The sequence below is a fragment of the Octodon degus genome, unplaced genomic scaffold, assembly GCF_000260255.1.
Source record: "Octodon degus isolate 3935 unplaced genomic scaffold, OctDeg1.0 scaffold00176, whole genome shotgun sequence".
NCBI lineage: Eukaryota > Metazoa > Chordata > Mammalia > Rodentia > Octodontidae > Octodon > Octodon degus.
This window is the reverse complement of record NW_004524752.1, coordinates 2,764,743-2,784,126: the sequence shown is the minus strand read 5'-3', so window position 1 is coordinate 2,784,126 and position 19,384 is coordinate 2,764,743. Positions and strand designations below refer to the sequence as shown.

The following is a 19,384-nucleotide window of genomic DNA, read 5'->3' as shown; positions in this document are numbered from 1 at the left end:
CAGCACCACATGCCAGCCAGACCCGCCCCCTGGTGGGCTGAGCTGGCCACACACACACACAATAAATAAATGTAATAAATAAAAAAAAATAAATAAAAAAAAAAAAAAGAAGTACATGCAAATTAAAAAAAAAATAAAATAAAAAAATTAAATTGACAACAGTTGCTCAGAAAAGGCTGTAGTCAAAATGTAGTAGGTAAATAAGTTCTGATAGTATGTTTCTGTTTTCTTCTCTTTTTGAATATTATTAAAGATTTGAAATAATCTACTTAAAAAATTTAAAGTTTTGTGTTTCATTTTACTTACAACTATATAGAATTAAAGGATTACAAATCCAGATTTTATAAAATTATTTAAAGTATTAAATTTTTGTTTCTTTTGTTTTGTATCTATCAGAATTGAATTTTATTCATTTTTTTTTTTTTTTTTTAGAATTGAATTTTAGACCTTGAAGTTCACTTAAAGTTTAAATTTGGCTTGGTGGTACATGCCTGTAATCACAGCACTTTGGGAGGCTAATAGAAGAGGACAGCAAGTTTCAGCCCAACCTGGATAACCTGGCATCTTAGCAACTTAATGACACTCTTTCTTAAAAATAAGAAGGGCTGGGAATGTAGCTTAAGTATGAAGGTCCTGGGTTCAATACCCAGAACTACAAAATTAAATAAAATGAATAAGTGAGTAAATAAATTAGTAAATAAGTAGGTAAAGTTTAGACAATTTTGTTTCTTTATAGCATTTTTTATAATCAGTTGGATTACTATCCTAATTGCATTAGCCCAGTGGGAGAAAAAAAAATCTTATGTCACATAGTCTAACAGTGTGTTGAAGTTTGAAGAAAGGTGGAAAAAGAGGCATAAACTTTTAGAACTAGAAGGGCTCATAAGGTTGTCCCTTTGTCTAATATGAATAAATTTGAGACCCAGAGAGATTAAGTGACTTGACCCAAGTCATGACACATAGCAAAATGACAGCCATGGAGATGGCTCAGTAGAATAAGCGCTTCCCTGGTAAGCACAAAGGGCCTGAGTTCAATCCCCAGTTCCGCAAAAAAAAAAACAAAAAAAAAAAACCTAGAACCAATATTCTGCTCTCTAGCTTTCAGCCAGCTAACATTTAATCTGCTTTCATCTTCATAAATTTTTGAAAGCTACATTGATGACTAAAGGTTGCCTTGACAGAAATTCATCCTTCTAAATAGTATTTATCGAAACTAGGAAAATGCTGAATGCCTCAGTACTGGACCCCATGTATCAGTGCAGTATAAATTTGTGTAAAAGTATGACTTCAAGAGCAAATTAACAAGCACAAGGGCCTGAGTTCAATCCCCGGTTACACACACACACACACACACACACACACACACAAAGCAAATTAAGGGGGCCAGCCAGATATTTCAGCCAACTAAAGCACCTGCTTAGGCAGACGCAGGGGCTGGGGGTTTGATCACCTGCCATGCCGGCCCCTCCCCCAGGGCAAGCAAAAACAGCAATTGAGACTGGGTGTCTGTAATCCCAGCACTTGGGAGGCTGGAAAACAGGAACGATCAATACAAGTCCGATCTGTGTAGTGAGACCCTGTAGACCTGGTACTAAATATGTTTTTTAAAAAAGCAAATTAGGATGAGGATATAGCTCAGCAGCACTGTGCCTCCCTGGCTAGCATGAGGTTATCAGTTCAGTTCCCACTATAAAAAAAGGCAAATTAATCAGTTATTCCCTAAATTCAAATATTAGAAAAATAATTATTTTCATAGTAAATTATATTCTAATGCTAGCCCAGTATTCTGTTACTACCAAAATCCCTATTGGGCCATGCCTTGGCATCAACTATAAAGAATATTGAGCTTTTTTAAAATTAAAGTTATTCCACTCAAAACATACCACAGCAATATATGTGCACCCATGTTTATAGCAGCACAATTTGTCATAGCTAAATCTTGGAAACACCCCAAATGCCCATCAACTGAGGAATAGATTTAAAAAGTATTGCATTTTTACACAATATGTTACTCAGCTATAAAAAAAGATAAATTTCAGGCTTTAAAGGTAAATGGATGCAACTAGAGACCATATTGGTAAGTGAAATAAATCTGACCTGTATGTGCAAACATTGCATTTGCCTGCTAGTGCAAGAACCCTAAAGAATAAATAAAATCTGAAAGATACAACAGATACTGTGAAAGAGAAAGACTCTGTTCAAAGGGAATGATAAACTGGGTCGAAGAAAAAGAAGAAAGAAAAAAGATATTTATCTATATGCAGAGGATAGATAGCTTGGATAATTATACTGCTAATTTCTGCTAATCTATGGAAAGGAGCAATTAATGCTTAAATTTTTTTCCTCTCCTTTTTAATTTCCTATAATTTTTAAACTTACTAATTTTGCATGTTTATATCTGGTAATCTAAACTAATTTGAAAATAACATTATGCAATACAGCAACCATTGTTGAATTCCTATTCTTTTGTTTAGTGAAATTCTGAATCCTTTCTAATATTTTTAGTACTTTTATTTTTTTTAAATAAAGAGGAAAAAAATTGTTATTTCTAGCACACATTTATATTAAATAAGGAAATAAGTTTCTGGAAAGAAATCGTAATGTTATGATTAAGTTAAACTTACACTGTTTTCTTGTTTTCATTTTATATTACATATTTCTCATTTTTAAGCTAGAGCTTTTGATGCTTAATAAATTTTATAAATGAAAAGTAAATGCCATTTCTTGTCCTAATAGAGAAAATTATTCTCTATATTGGACTAGGTAAGAAATTTAACTTTTGCATATTTTTATAGTTTATTTCACATGTGCCGATGTTATTTTACCTTTTGTACTAGGTCATGCATGCATTTAGCAGTTATGTACTCAAGAGGGTGGGTGATGCTTGAACATTTTGAGTAGATTTTTTTAACCTTTTGCTATATACATTTGTTTTTGCATAATATTTTGATAATTGGCATCAAAATAAGTTTATTCATAAAGAATGGCAAGGAAAATTACAATGTCTTACTAAAATTTGCAAAAATATTTTTGTTTGAACTTCTGTGCAGAAAATCCAGGCAATCCAGGTGTGTGTGTGTGTGTGTGTGTGTGTGTGTGTGTGTGTATAAATAAAAGGTAGATAAAGTATTATATGGAAGAAAACAGACGTTGAAGCGGTCTGTTATCTAAAGGTATTTATAAACAAGATTAAACATACTTCTTAACGTTACAGTATGTTGCTGGATTTTTATACTAGATTTTCTCACTTCTAGGCATATTGATACCACTCCTTGCCCTTCCAAGGCAATAAATGTTGCCTTGATGTATGAGTTGTGTGCATGTGAACAGGAGCATGCTCTGTCAAAGACAGTTAACCTTTCTGAATTATTTGTCCTTTCATATACATATTTAATGATCTGTTCACTACTGCAAAAGAAGAAAATTGGGCTTTTAAAAATGTATATAATGCTTACTTTGGAAGCACATATACTTTAAAAACGTATATAACGTATATAACATAACATGGAATTTTCTTCTTTCCTTTGTCCTTATAATTGAGCTGTCCATTGCATACTTTTAACTGACAGTGTTGTTGAGACCAGCTCACTTTATTCTTAATGTGTACCCTGATATTTAATAAAATGGGTATTTATTTCAATAGTATTATTTAGGTGGGCATTTATTAGAGTGAACAAGATAACTCCAATAGATCCTGTTAATAGTTTTATGTTTAGAGGTTAAGAAGGTATTTTTCTTTAATTTGTTTTACTGAATTACATTATTTTGAAAGTAGATGATGAGGGTAAGGTTAAGTGAGGAAAACTGTACTTTTTATTTAATTTCAAACTTAAAGTACGTAACAAGGCACATTTAAAAATCAGTTGCTCAGGTTTGCGTATGTATGTAGAATTGCTGATAAATGAGGTTCATAGCCATAATTATATTCTTGTTTTAAAGCTTATTTGAAAACTTACTTAGACCCACATTGTACTTCTTATTACCTTAATCACAGATAACTAGATTTAACTGAGATATAAATGAATGATTAAGCAGTATTTGAAAAGAAAGTCATGTTTATTCAGAAATTACTAATCTGTAGAAGTACATTTTTTATGCCATGCATAGTATAACATTTGCTTTAACTGAATATTTTATAATGTTGTTAGGGAGCATATTGAAAATTCTTCACTTAGCCCTTACACTTTCCCTTTCTCATTCTTCCTGCCTCTTGATCTCTTGGTTTTTATAATCTTCCTCCTTATTTTGTAGACACTGCTCTCCTGTTCACTACTTCTTCTCTGTCTTTACGTCTCATCACTGGGCCTCTCTCAGTGTCTGTTTTCCCAACCTTCATCCCAAATTCCAGCTGTATATCTACAACCAGTTGGTCAGGTAACTGCACCTTTTTAAGTGCACTCTTTGATAGAGCATGCTCTGTTCTTTATGTTTTGTTTGCTTTTTTTTTTTTTCACTTTATTTTTTAATAGTGTGGAGGCCTCTTGTCAAATATGTAGATTTTACTATTAATTTGATGTGATGATTATTCAAGAAGTGAAATGACTCTTCTTCTTGTGCTTTTGACTGATGGTTGGATATGTGAATGCATTTTTGTTGGCTAGTTACTGCTGTAGATCTAACACCAATAATAGGAGCAGCTTATCTTTCATTTAGATGTGACATCTACATTTGAAGAATTTATTTGTAGCCTCTGATATAATCAATCAGATTAGTAATTTCTCTTAACTTTTTGGATTTAAGATGATTGGCTATTTAATTTCAGAGATTGGGTTAAATTGAGAAATTTTATACATTTAATACATCTTTCACTCAATAAGACATTTGACTGGTGCTGTGTTTTCTATATAAAAGAATGATTTATCACCTAACATTCTATTTCTTGGGTAATGGGAACCAAACTGACTACAACTGAAGCAAAGCCAGACAAATTTTGAAAAGGGATATAAACATGCTTTTGTTTGCTTGCTTGTTTTGGAGTTGTGGGCTTTATTTTTGTTATTTTCAGTCTTTGTTGTTTTGGGTTTTGTGTATTTTCTGGTCTGAGCTTTGAGAATAAATTTCTTATGTCTTTTATTGTGAAAAAGGACCACCTATAAAAATGACACCTTTGTAGTCATGATTGTCCATATATCCCAAAGATTTTCTAAATTTAGTAGTATTTTTCCTGTGCTAATCTTATCAAACATTATAAGTAAAACATAAAGTCTCTCATTTTCTGAATAAGTCAACTTATCAAACTTTGTCATTTCATACTTTTCTAGAGAGGAAAATAGTGCGAATGTTCTGCTCCTGTACAACTTGTTAAGGTGCTGAGAGACAGCTTTCAAAAGGAGCTCTGCCTGTAGGCTTCTTCTCTGACTGGTCTTTATGGTGTGATCATAGGTTTCTGACAAAACGAGAACAAAAATTAATGCAGCGGCGACAACATGCAGAAGAGCTCCTGGAGTGGAAGCGACGTTTAGATGCAGAAGAAGCTGAAATTCGCCAAATGGAAAAACAAGCTTTGGCTGCCTGGGACAAAGAATTAATAAAATCCAAAACTCCTAAGAAAGAACTGGAAGACCAGAGAACAGAGCAGAAAGGTAATAATAAATACTGTTGAGATTATAAACTAATATATTTGAAAGACATATACTGTTCAGACTATAAACTTAACATATTTGAAAGATGCCATTTCATTTTAAAATGTTAATGATTAAAGGTGAAGTCAGTACAACTATACATGCTGCATAACTCAGAAAGATAAGAATGTATGATGACTGTCAGTACAAACATGAAAACTTGGAAGAAATAAGTAAATTCTTCAAGAAAAAAGAACGTACTTAAGGTTTTTTTTCTTTTTTTTTTTTTTTTTTTTTTTTTTTTTTGTTCCTCGAATGCCTTCAGGGCACTTTTGGCCAGCTGGAGAGGTGTGAGGTTCGAACTCCAGCAACCTGAGGCTGACAGCTTTGTGGAAGCAGCCACTTAAAGGCCTGAGCTAGGGCCAGGCCCCCGAACGAACGTACTTAAGTTTTGTCAGTTGGAAAATGAGAACCTTCTTACTCCTTTGGCAATTAAAGAAATTGTACCCCAGTAACTATAAAGATCTTTATAACTTTATAAAGATCTCCTCTGGCATTAACAGTCCATTAGACATACAAAGGGGAAAAAAACCAGGCATATAGTATTTTTACTTTTTTGTTAGCTCAGGTCCTCATGCATGCTAGGCAGACTCAACCAACTGTGCTGCACCTCAACAAATATGTCTATTTTAAATCAATATGATTAAAAAATTTTTAAAAAATAGAGATCATAAGCAAAAATTAAAAGAAATCAATATGATTAATATATAATCGGTGGCTAGATTTTAATGTAACAAATCATAAGTCTATTGATGTAATTTCAGGATCCATATTATAGTTAACATTTAAGAAACTGCTACTTGTCAAGTTTTGATATACATCAAAAAGAATATCAATAATTATAAAGACTCTTTAAAAAGCTCTTTTCTGGCTAGATATCTGTGAGAAAGGATTTTTCTTCATATGCTTCAACTAAAACGTTTATTGAAACAAATATTGACTATAGAAGCAGATACAAGCATTGTTGTCTCATGATAGACATTAATAGTATTAATAAAGTGGAGGGGCCAGGGAACTGGCTCAGTAGAATAAGTGCTTGCCTGGCAAGCACAACGGTCTGAGTTAATCCCCAGTTTTGCCTAAATAAATAAGTAAATAAAGTGGAAAACATTCTCACTAAACTTTTATAGAAAAATATATTTTGAATGTTTAAAAGTGCTATCTATACTAACATGTAATAGATTTATTAGTGATTTTTAAATAAATTACTATTTGAAACATTTTTTACTTTCTAGTGTGTGTAAATAGTGATGCATATAACCATAACTACATAAGATAAAACTCTTTGAGGTCCTCACTACTCTGTGTGTGTGTGTGTGTGTGTGTGTGTGTGTGTGTGTGTAGGGCTGGCCAGATAGCTCAGGGGACTAAAGTACCTGCTTTGGCAGAGCGTATCGGGTTGGGTTTGATCCCTGGCATACCTTGCTGGCCCCGCCCCTCAGATCAGCTGAGACTGGAATTGAGACTCAGTGTGGTGGCCCACGCCTGTAATCCCAGAATTTGTGAGGCTGAAAACAGGTGAATCACTACAAGTCCTGTCTGTGTAGTGAGACCCTGTAGACCCTGCGCTAAAATACATTTTAAAAAGTGTGTGTGTGTGTGTGTGTGTGGGTATGTGTGTTGGCAAAAATATGGAGAAATTCAAATATTTGTGCAGAGGAGGTTATAGTTTCTTTATAAACAGTTAAATCCTAAAGTAGAATTGTGATGAGTGCCAGCAGCTCCACTTCTAGATGTATACTCAAAAGATTTGAAACAGTTCTCAAAGCGCCTGCTTAGGCAGACCTGGATTGGATCCCTAGCATGCTGACCCTGTCCCTGGAGCACACTGAAATAGCAACTGAGACTGGACATGGTAGTGTGCGCTTGTATTCCCAACACTTGGGAGGCTGAAAAGAGGAGAATTACTATGAGTCTGATCTGTATAATGAGATCTTGGAGACCCTATACTAAGTACATTATAAAAAAAAAAAACAGGTTCTCAAATATTTGTATAATCATGTTTATAGCAGCGTTACTGTCTTAGTTACTCTTCTTTCATTGCTGGAACAAATACCCAACACCCAAATTGAAGGAAGGAAAATTTTATTTAGCTCACAGTTACTGGAGGTTTCAGTCTATATTCAGCTGGCTCCAAGGCAGAGTAGCACATGCAGAGGGCAACCTTTCATAGTGGAGGCAAAGAGCAAGAGCAAAAGGGGAGAGATAGCAGCAACTCAAGCAGCTAGCTTGTCTTCTCTCCTTACATTGAAATGCAAATTACCTTCCTCTGGGCAAGTGCAGCATCCACACCCACAATAATCAATCACAAACTCCAGAAACTGCCCCAAGACTGCATGAGGCTTTCTGGGGACAACTATACACAAACCATAACACTTACAGTAGCCAAAAGATGAAAGCTACTCCAAATGTGCATTGATATTCAGATGTAGCAGACACGTGATGGAGTATATTCAACCGTAGAAAAGAAATTCTGACAATGCTACAACATAAATGAATGTTGAGGCTATTTTAATAAGTGAAATAAGCTATTTAGTGAGATCAATAGACAGACAGTAGAAGGATGATGGCCAGGGTCCGGGGATCTGGAGGATGGAGAATTACAGTTACAGAACTTGATGATGATAAAATTCTGGAGAGGATAGTAGTGATGGTTGCACACAATATAAATGTACTTAATGCTACTGAACCATATCTTTTAAAATGATTATGATAGTTTTGTGGTTTACCATGACTTTAAAAAGTAATTTTTTAAATGTATTTAGTACAGAGTCTGCAGGGTCTTACTACACAGATCACACTTGTAGTGATCCTCCTGTTTTCAGCCTCCCAAGTGCTGGGATTACAAGTGCACACCACCACACCAGTCTCAGTCCTGTCTCAGCATGCTCTGTGGGCGGGGCCCGGCACAGCATGTTGGAGATCAACCCCAGTCCCTGCATTGCCTAAGCAGGTGCTTTAGGCCACTGAGCTATCTGGCCAGCCCCTAAAAAGTAATTTTAAAACCAAGCATGGTTGTGTATGCCTATAATCCCAGCACTTGGGAGGCTGAGGCAGTAAGATTTACCAATTTGAGACCAGCTGGGGCTACAAAATGAGTTCAAGGGCAGCCTGAATTACATAGCGAGACCCTGTCTCAAAACAGCAACAAGAACCAAAAAATAATTTTACAGAGTCAAAGAATATGGGGAAAGGTCTGTAAAGGCTCACACTCTAACCAGAATTGGCCACCACTAGTTTACCTTTGAGATATATGGGTTGGACAAGTGGTAGTGGTTGGAGATGAGTATGTGAAGTAGTCACTTACATCCTTATATTCTGCCCAGGCTGGCTTTGAACTCAATGGTGATCCTCTTGCGACAGTCTTGCAAGTGCTGGGTTTCAGGAATAAACCAACATGCCCAGCTACTATTTTTAAAGTTTTTAATCTGGGGAAAAAGACAAAAAAAAAAAAATTTCTTCTATATAAACCTCTGATTGGAAGAGATAGCAGTTCTGATGACTTTCATTTTCTCCTAGTTTTTATATAGTTTGAATTTTTTTTTTTTTTTTTGGTGTAACTGGGGATTGAACTCAGGCCCTTGCACTTGCCAGGCAAGTGCTTCATCCATTGAGCCATCTCCCTGGCCCCTAATTTTTTTAATCTTTTTATTTTTAAAGAGTACAAATTAGAATTAAAAAAAAAATTACAAGTGGTACAGATTTTCACGTAAAGTAATATGAATTTCACAGTATTTGTTGTAATACATATTGTTGTTCTTCAAACCAGTTATTCATATTAGCAGATATATGCATGTAAAATTGGAAGGAAGAAATGTGTAAGAAATTAAGAAGAGAAAAAGTGCAAACAGTTGAAAAAGGGAGATAAAACAAATTAGAACATTAACTGCTTCTTTCCTTAAACCAGCAGAAATGCACAGTACAGTTGTCAAAATCATCCCGCTATTTACATAGCTATATCTTTTCCCCCCACCCTTGTATCCTTCACCTCAACTCAGTAACTATTTATTTCTGAATAAGTTCATTCCCTTTTACCAGTGTCTATTGTATCCTTCAGATTCCATTTTTCTCTTTCAGGTTCTCACACTAAGCAGGCAATACAATGCTTGCACATGCACGTCTGATTTATTTCTCTGAAGAGTGTGTTCTCTAGTTAAATCCATTTACCGACAGGACTCAAATTTATCTTGTTTTATAGCTGAATAAAACTTCATTGTATAAAAATACCACATCTTCCTTATCCATGTTCAGTTGATGGGCATCTGGGTTGTTTCTAAGACTTAGCTATTAACAAATTGCACTGCTGTGAACATGGGTGCACATATATCACTGTGGTATAAGGTTTTCAGTTCTTCTGGAAAAATACCCAGGAGGGGAATAGCTGGCTTAAAGGGAAACTCCAATCCTAGCTTTTGAAGGAATCTCCACACTGATTTCCATAGTGATTGTTGAACCAGTCTGCACTCCCACCAACAGTGCAAAAGGGTTCCTTTTTCTCCACAGCCTCTTCAGCATTTGTTATTGGCTGGCTTTTGATTTTAGCCATTCTTTCTGGGGTGAGATGGAATCTTAGTGTTGTTTTAATTTGTATTTCTTGAATGACCAATGATGTTGAACATTTTTCATATATTTACTTGCCATTTTTATTTCTTCCTCTGAGAAGTGTATATTCATCTCAGTTGCTCATTTTTGGATTGGGTCTTTCAATTTGGAGTTTTTTGTTTTTTTTTTTTTTTAGTTCTTTTTATGTTCTAGATAGACAGCCTTTGTGTGAGGGACAATTGGTTATAATTTTTTCCCACTTTGTTGGTATGCTTTTTACTCTGTTGGAGATTTTCTTTGAAATACAAAAATTTTTCAAAAAAATGAGATCCCAGTTGTTGATTCTTTGAAGTATATACCATGCAGTTTGATTTCTGTTCACGAACTCTCTACCTACCCCTGTGTCTTTTAAAATTTCTACCTATATTTTCCTTCAGAAGATTTAGTGTTTCTGTTTTAATATTTAAATCTTTGATCCATTGTGATTGTAGCTTTGTGCATGGTGATAGGCATGGGCCGAGTTTTAGCCTTTGGCATGTGGAAAGCCAGTTTTTCTAGCACCATTTATTAAAGAGACTCTCTTTCTTCCAGTGAGTCTGTTTGGCCCTTTTATCAAAAGTAAGGTAGCTGAGTATGTGTACAGTTGTGTCTGCATCTTCTAATCTGTTGCACTGATCTTCTGGTCTGTCTGTATGCTAATACCATGCTGATTTTATCACAGTAGCTTTATAGTATAACTTCAGGTCAGGAATTGTGTTGCCTCCTGTCTTTTGTTTCCCAGGATTACTTTTGATGTTCTGGGTCTCTTCTGGTTCCAAATGAATGTGAGGAAACTTTTCTCTACCTCTGTGAGATACACTAATGGTGTTTTAATCAGGATTGCATTGAATCTATATAGCAATTTTGGAAGTATGGCTGTTTTCACAATGTTTGTTCTTCCTATCTAGGAGCATGGACTATTTTCCATTTTCTCAGATCCTCTGTAATCTCTTTTCTCAGAGTACCATAATTTTCACTGTATAAATTTTCTTTTTCACTGTATAAATCTTTTATGTCCTTTGTGAGATTGATTCCTAAGTATTTCATTTTTGGGGAATGCTATTGTGAAAAGTATGCTTTCCCTAATTTCTCTCTCAGTGTGTTCATTCTTTGTATACAAAAATGCTACTGATCTTTGGGTGTTGACTTTGTATCCTGCTATGTTGCTGAATTTGGTGATTATATCGACAAAACTCTTGGTGGAGTATTTGGTGTCCTCTATGTAGAGTATCATGTCACCTGCAAATAAATTTTGCTGCTTCTTTTCCAGTCCTTATTCCTTTTATTTCTCTTGTCTAAACTGCTCTGGTTAATGTTTCCAAAACTATATTGAATAGGAGTGGAGACAGTAGACTTCCTTGTCTTGTTCCTAATTTTAAAGTAAAGGGCTTCAGTTTTTGCCCATTTAGTATGATGTTGGCTGTTGGCTTGTCATCAATGGGTTTTATCAGGTTGAGATATAGACCATCTATTCAATTCTCTATAGACTATTTATTGTTTGTTTGTTTGTCAGGCTCAGCCCACCCTGGGGGTAGGGCTAGCTTTGACATTTCATATGTATCTAGGAAACTGTTTCCTCTGTGTTTTCCATCCTGTGAGAGTAAAGATTTTGGAAATAGGTATTGATGATCCCTAAATTTCTGTAGGTAAATAAATAAATAAATAAATAAATTTCTGTAGGGTCCAGTTATTTCACCCTTTTCATTCTTTATTGCATCAATTTGGGTTTTGTCTTTTTTTGATTAGGTTGGCTAGGGGTTTCTCAATTTTATTCTTTTAAAGAACCAGCTCTTTTTTTTAACTTTAATTTTATTTTATTTTGAAGAGTAAAAACAAAAGCAGGAACAAAAATCAGAAATAAAGATAAAAAGGGCCTGCCAAATAGCTCAGCAGATTAAAGTGCCTGCAAGCAGGCTCAGGGGCCAGGGGCCAGAGAGGGCAATTGAGAGTGGGTGTGGTGGCACACACTTGTAATCCCAGCTCTTGAGAGGCTGTAAACAGACAGATCACTACAAATCTGATCTAGTAGTGAGACCCTGGAAAAAAAAAAAAAAGGCAAAAAAGACAAAAACAGGGTAACATACAATACATACATTACAAATTCAAAGAACCAACTATTTGATTTATCTATTCTTTATATTATTTTTTTCATCTCCATTGCATTAATTTCTGCTCTGATCTTTATAATTTCCTGTCTTCTTTGGGCTTTGGCCTTGACTTGCTCTTCTTTTTCTAGGAGCTTGTGGTGTACCATAAGATCATTTATTTGGGCTTGTTCTGTTTTTCTAATGTGCAAATTTACTGCTATAAAATTTCCTCTTAAGACAGCTTTCATTGCATCCTACAGGTTTCATCACGTATCTGCATTTTTGTTTGATTATAAATATTTTTAATTTCTTGTTTGATTTCATTTGTGACCCACTGATTATTTAGGAGGTTATTTAATTTCCGTGTGTTTTTGTAGTTTCTTTTGGCAATAATTTCCAGTTTTATTGCATAGTGATCAGGTAGTATGCATGGAATAATTTCAGTTGCTTTGCATTTACTTAAGAGTGCTCTGTGTGCTAGTATGTGGTCTGTTTGACAGAATGTCCTGTGTGCAGCTGAGAAGAATGTGTATTCTGTTGTTACTGGATGAAACACTCTGTAAAGGTCTACTACGTCAATTTCTGTACAAGTTGGGTTTAGTTCTGTTATTTCTTTGCTAGTTTTTGCCTAGTTGGTCTATCTTTTGTGACAGTGGTATGTTAAAGTCCCCCATTACTATTGTGTTATTGCCCATTTGATTTTTCATGTCTGTTAAAATTTGTCTTATGTAGGAGGGTGCTCCTATATTGAGTGCATATATATTTATAATTATTATCTCTTCCTCTTGCAGTTTTCCGTTAATTAGTATGTAGTGATCTTCTTTTTCTTCAGATGATTTTTGGTTTGAAGTTAATATTGTCAGCAACCAGGATAGCTACCCCTCCTTTTTTCTGATTTCCTGTGGCATAGAGGATTGTTTTCCATCATTTGACTTTTAGTCTATGAATTTCCTTTTGAGTTAAATGTGTCTTGTATGCAATATATTGTTGGATTTTGTTTCTTAATCCACTCTGCTAGTCTGTTTTTTTTCATTGGTGAATTGAGGGCATTTACATTAATGGTTAAAACATACATATTGGCTAGTCTTTGTTATGTTATTTTCCTGCTATAAGTTCCATACTTTTTCCCTTTTATTAATTACTTGCTTCATTTTGTGTATCCTTTCTGTTGTTCTTGAAGCTGTGGTTGTTTTTGGCTCTTTGTAGAATACCTGCCAATACTCTGGAGTGTTGCTTTGGTGGTCATGAATTTTTTCAGTTGTTCTTTGTCATGGAAGGATCTTATTTTGCCACAGAATTTGAGAGATAGCTTTGCAGGGTACCTCAATCTGGATTGGCAGTTATTTTCTTTCAGGATGTGAAATATATAACTCCAAACTCTTCTTTTTTTTTAAATTTTATTTGCATTTATTTTATGCTTTATTCCCGTGCCATCAGTTTTTGTTTCTTCAGTTTCTTCTGGGATATCTTTTTCTTCTGTGCAACTTCCTTTTCGTTTGGGAGCAATTTGTTTCTTTTCAGTAAGGATCATCTCAATATGGCAGGGGGAGCTCATGCATGGATTAATCCGGCCATGAGCTCTATAAGTACGGCAGCGCATCTCTTGGGTTCTTTGTTCACCTGGATATGTTCAATAACCAGAGAATCTACATCTAAACCCTTAAGTTCAGCATTACTCTCTGCATTTTTAAGCATGTGCAGCCAAAATTCGGCACTCTTTTTGGGCCACCAACCCTGTGTCCAGCCCCTCTGTTTGGCCTGGGCACACCTACCAACTCCACCATTGTAACACCAGAATGATACGTGTTGCTTCTTTAATGTGACATCCTTGGGATACTTGGTGGCCTTTCGGATATGCATACCCTTGATGGCCTGGGCAGTTTCACACATGTTCTTAAAGTGAATGCGAAAATTTGAGCCTCTTGATTTGCATGATTTTGTGGGGTTTTCTGGGTCAAGAAGGTAGCGAACCATTTTCACAGGTCACCTAAGGCCGCTCACAGGAAGAGGAAGAGGTCCAAACTCTTCTTGATTTGATGGTTTGTGTTGCTAAATATTTGATTTGGATGGGCTTTCTACTGTAAGTGATCTGTTTCTTTTCTTTAGCAGCTTTTAATAGTCGATTCTTTTGCTAAATTTCTGAGATCTTGATTATTATGTGTCTAGGTGTAGATTTATTGTGATTATGACTGTGTGCAGTTCAGTATGCCTCACTCATAGATGTCAGGTTTTTTTCTCATGTTTTGAAAATTTTCTTTTCTTTTCTTTTTGGTGGAACCAGGGATTGAACTCAGGCCCTTATGCTTGCCAGGCAAGTGCTTATTCCACTGAGTCATCTCCCCGGCCCCGTGAAAATTTTCTGCTAGTACTTCCCATATATTCTTTTTATGTCATTTGTGTTGTCTTCCACTCCTTCATTTTGACACCTATTATTCTTATATTATTTTTCTTTGCATTGTCTTGTAGCTGCTGAATTGTTATTTCCTGGTCCCTTGTTAGGTTTTTTTGTTTTTGTTTTTGTTTTTGTTTTTAATGTGTTTGGTACAGGGTCTGCAGGGTCTCCAGTTTGTATAGGGTCTCCCTCTGTAGATTGGACTCATAGTGATTCTTCTGTTTTCAGCCTCCCAAGTGCTGGGATTACAGGTGCGTGCCACCAGGCCCAGTCTCAGTCTGTTTCAGTGCACTCCAGGAGTACGGCCGGCACAGCATGCCAGGGATTGAACCACAGCCACTGCGCTCTGCCTAAGCAGTTTGTTAGTTTTAAGAGATCTTTTAGTTCATGTTCATTAGCTGCAACACAATCTGCAAAGTCTGAAAGTCTATCTGCAGTTTCATTCTAGCTGTTTTGCCAGCTTTCAGTGGAGTTCCTAATGGATATCTGTTTGAATCTTTTTCATGCATTCTAATTCTTTCTTATATTGTTCATTCAGTGTTTCCATCATTTTTCTATTCCCCTCTATTTTTCTATGTCTTCTTTAGCTGTGCTGAGCAATTCTTTCACTATTGTTGTCCTTTCTTTTTGGACCTGAGAGATTATTTCTGCCCTTATTTCTTATGTAGCCTGATGGTCTTGTTCCTTTTCTTCAGTTGCTGTCATTTCAGGTGTGTGATTTCCAAGTACTTTTATATGCTTTTTTCTCCTGGATTTGTTCTGGATGGGCTTGAGGATTGAGATTTCCTTTTTGCTCCTGGGTTTTGACATTCTCGAAGCTTCAAGTAATCACCCAGATAGAGCCCCACAGGCTGCCCAGAGTCTGCCAAAGTTCTTAAATGGCTCCAGGAAAGCTCTGCACCTGCTTGTGCTGGGCCCAGAGATCGCAGCTCTCCTGAATCCGCTCTCCTGAGTCCTGCAGGCCACTTAGAGTCCTCCTAAATTCTTAAAAGTTTGGACCAGCACCAGCAGAAGTTCCACACCTACAGGCTGGGGACTAAGGAAGGTCAGGGCTTACCAGAGTCCCACAGGCTGCCCAGAAGCCACCAGAGTTCTTCAATGACACCAGGCAATCTCTGCAACTGTGTGTACTGGGCCCACAGAATGCAGGTCTCCTGAGTCCCACCTAGTTTAAATTTTTAATCATTGTATGTTTTACTGTTGTCCAACAAAAATCAAATGTCTGTATTGAGAGTTATAGAGTAGAAATGTAAAGGAGTCCATTCCTGTCTACCTAAAATGTAGACATTTTCTAAACCATTTTCAGTTGTACCCAGATATTACTGTGGCATAAATGAGTTATTCTTTATGTTTAGAATTCATTCATTCATTCATTTGTTCAACTGTTCTGATTATGCTATAATATATAACGTTTAGAAGTTAATTTTTAGGGCTAAGGATGTAGCTCAGTAACACAGTCCTTGCCAAACCTTCTCAAGGCCCTGCATTTGATCCCTAGTGCTGCCCCAAAAGGGAAGTGACTTTTTTTTTTTTTTTTTTAAATAATGTATTTGGTACAGGTTCTTACCATGCAGCTCATACTCGTGATGATCTCCTGTTTTCAGACTCCCCAGTGCTGAGATTACAGGCACGTGCCATCATGCCTTGTCTAGATGACCGGCTCAGCATGCCTGGGATCCAGGCCAGCATGGCATGTGGGATTGAATCCCGCTCCCTAAGCTTGCCTAAGCAGGTGCTTAGTCTGCTGAGCTATGTCGCCGGCCCTGGAAGTGGCTTTTAAATGTCATGTCATCCAGTTTCTTAAAGTGAAATACCATTTGGGATACAAATACTTACTATTTTTGCTAAACTTATTTTATAGAGTCTACCAAAAAATGTATACACACTTCAGAAAAGAAAAACTTGTATAAATATTTTAATACTAAATTTATTGAGACATCATGAGGTTAGTATAAGTTACCTTTGACCTCTATAATTATGAGAGGTGCTCAAAATGGCCATTATTTCCATATATTTATTTGTATGATGAACTGCTGCTTGGGTAACCTTGGTTATTGAGATTGCTACATGTGTATTTTCATTTTCTTCTCTAAGGCCAGTTAGTGGGTTTTCTGTACTATATGACATCCTCTAGGGTCCCCCGTGAAAGTAACACCATCTTTATTTATTTATTTTTTTATTATTTATTTATTTATTTATTTATTTATTTTGTGGAACCGGGGATTGAACTCAGGCCCTTACGCTTGCCAGGGAAGCGCTTATTCCACTGAGCTATCTCCCCAGCCTCTTTTTTTTTTTTTTTTTTTAACACCATCTTTAAAAAACAAACAACAACAACAAAAAAAAACATGCTGTTTTCATTTTTCTGAAGTGTATATCATTTTTTTTTATTTTTTAGCAAACTGTATTTTCAGGTTCAGCAGAATATTGCAGACCTTAAAAATGTTTAAGCAATGGTATCACTTACCCAGAGTATGGTACAACCTAATCCTTTGGGCGCAGTATAACTGTAGAGGCAAAGAAACAAAGCAATGTGTATTTTTAAGATTTTGCAAGTGTCAGTCAAAACTTTACTGTCTAGTGTCAAACATATTTTTGTTTTCCTTGAAAGAACAGAATCCACAGTAGTCTGGAAATTTTGGTGGCAAGCCAATGGTACAAATCCTGAAAGTGCCAATAGAATGCATAGTATACCTGCATCAATGCTTGTATCAATGGCTCCTTCATTTGTAATGCTGTGTATATACCACTGTATAAATACACCACAATGTAGTCAACATACTGTCACCAGATAATTTGGTTTTCTTCCAGTTTTTGACTATTTTACCTCTCCTACCAGAAAGTTTGTTTTACGTAGGCAAGATTTCTATAGGATGTATCCCTACGAACTGATTTGCTAGGCTATAGAATATCACTTGCCCTGAACTTTTTCAAATATTACCAGACTATTTTCCAAAATGGTTGGACCACTTTTCATTGCCAAAGGAACATATGAGAGTCATACTTGCTCTGCATTCTCATGGTTAACATTGTCAATCACTGTCGTTGTTGGTTGTATGTGATAGCTATCCTTCCTCATTGGTGTGAGCCAAAGTTCTTTAACAAACTATAGTATGTGTTGTGACAAAATAAAAAAGTTATATCCAGATGCTACTTGTTATTTTAAGCTAAGTACAAATGTGAAGTGTAAGTTTTGAATTTCTCCACTGAAAATTTTTTGCTTTTTTGTATTTTTTTTCTTTTTCTCACTCTTTTTTTCTAGAAGTAGTAAGTGAGGAGGAATCTCCATTACCTTCCTACTCTCATCTGAACAGTGAAAGCTCGATTCCAGAAGAATTAGGCAGCCCTGCTGGTATAAATGTAACACCTGAGTCTGTAGTGCAGGAACAGCAAGGGAGTCCAGATCACAGTATACTTACAGAAGAAATGGTTTATTCACAGGAACTAGAATCTTCTACCTCGCCTAATAAACATGTAAGTTAATGTTTGTATCTTAAAGTTTCCTTAGTAAAAGCTTGTCTATGAGGTATATTATTTTACCATTTATTTTAACGATTCTATTATTCCTAACAGCATTAGTTACCACCCATATTTGTAACATGCAGTATATAACATTTAAATAGAAATAGTTTTTGTTAACTCATAGATTTATAAATATATAAAATACAGTTTTAGTGGCAGTTACAAAATTATGTACTTTCAAGTCTATTAATATTGAATATATATGAACTTTTAAAATCTTTAATAAAGATAATTGATGGGAACAGTGTATGTCCTTTCTGAAATCTGTGCTTTGTTACAAAAAACAGTAAGATCTTAAATCATACCAGAATTCCTATGTTATAATTTAATGACTGCTTACTCACTCATAGTCAGAATAAAATTAATATTGTTATCTCTTTAAAGCTAATCTACAATATTTGATTCTAAGTTAGAATAGTGCTATTTATTAGAGTAAGATTTTCAGACTGGGGAGATAGCTTGACAGTCTAAGTGCCTGCCTTGCAAGCATAAGGACCCAGGTTCAATCACCAGTACCACATGCTGTGCCAGACACCGAAACCCTGATACATCAGGCCAACCACTGAAACTGGACGTGGTGGTGTACACTTGTAATTCCAGCACTAGGGAGGCTGAGACAGGAGGATCACTATGAGTGCAAGCTGTGTAGTGCAACCCTATACCAAATAAATAAATAAAAGATTAAAAATAATTTTTAGAATAATATTTTCTACACTGTCTTTAACTCTTTACACCTTAGAGGCAAAAAAATTGATGATAAAAACTCACTATAGAAACTTTATAGACTTGATTTTATAAAATGTATCAAGGGATTATTAACATAGCAACATTAAATATTTTGTGAACACAGTTTTTTAAAAATAGAGTATCTTTTTTGAAAGTCTTCATTTTTAACATGGATATAAAGAATTAGCTGCAAGTCCCCTGTTGAAGAATCAGTCATGGGGCCAGCCAGATAGCTCAGTGGACTAAAGCACCTACTTAGGCAGAGTGCAGTGGCTGGGATTTAATTCTGGGTGTGCAGTGCCCGCCCCTCCCCCAGGGTGTGTGAGACTTGGATTGAGACTGGGCTTGGTGGCATGTGCCTGTAATCCCAGCGCTTGGGAGGTGAAAACAGGAGACTCACTAGAGTGATCTATGTAGTGAGACCCTGTAGACCTGGTAAACACTGTCCTAAATAA

At 35.7% G+C, this 19,384-nt stretch overlaps 1 protein-coding gene across 1 annotated transcript in view; it reads left to right on the top strand.

Moving 5' to 3' along the window:
• The window catches only part of Cep350 (centrosomal protein 350), a 198,064-nt gene that overhangs the window by 142,551 nt on the left and 36,129 nt on the right, over positions 1-19,384 (top strand). The window contains exons 27-28 of the mRNA XM_004643465.2: positions 5,383-5,582; positions 17,944-18,155. Of these exons, the coding sequence (XP_004643522.1) occupies positions 5,383-5,582; positions 17,944-18,155 (412 nt within the window). The remainder of the gene's footprint in view (positions 1-5,382; positions 5,583-17,943; positions 18,156-19,384) is intronic.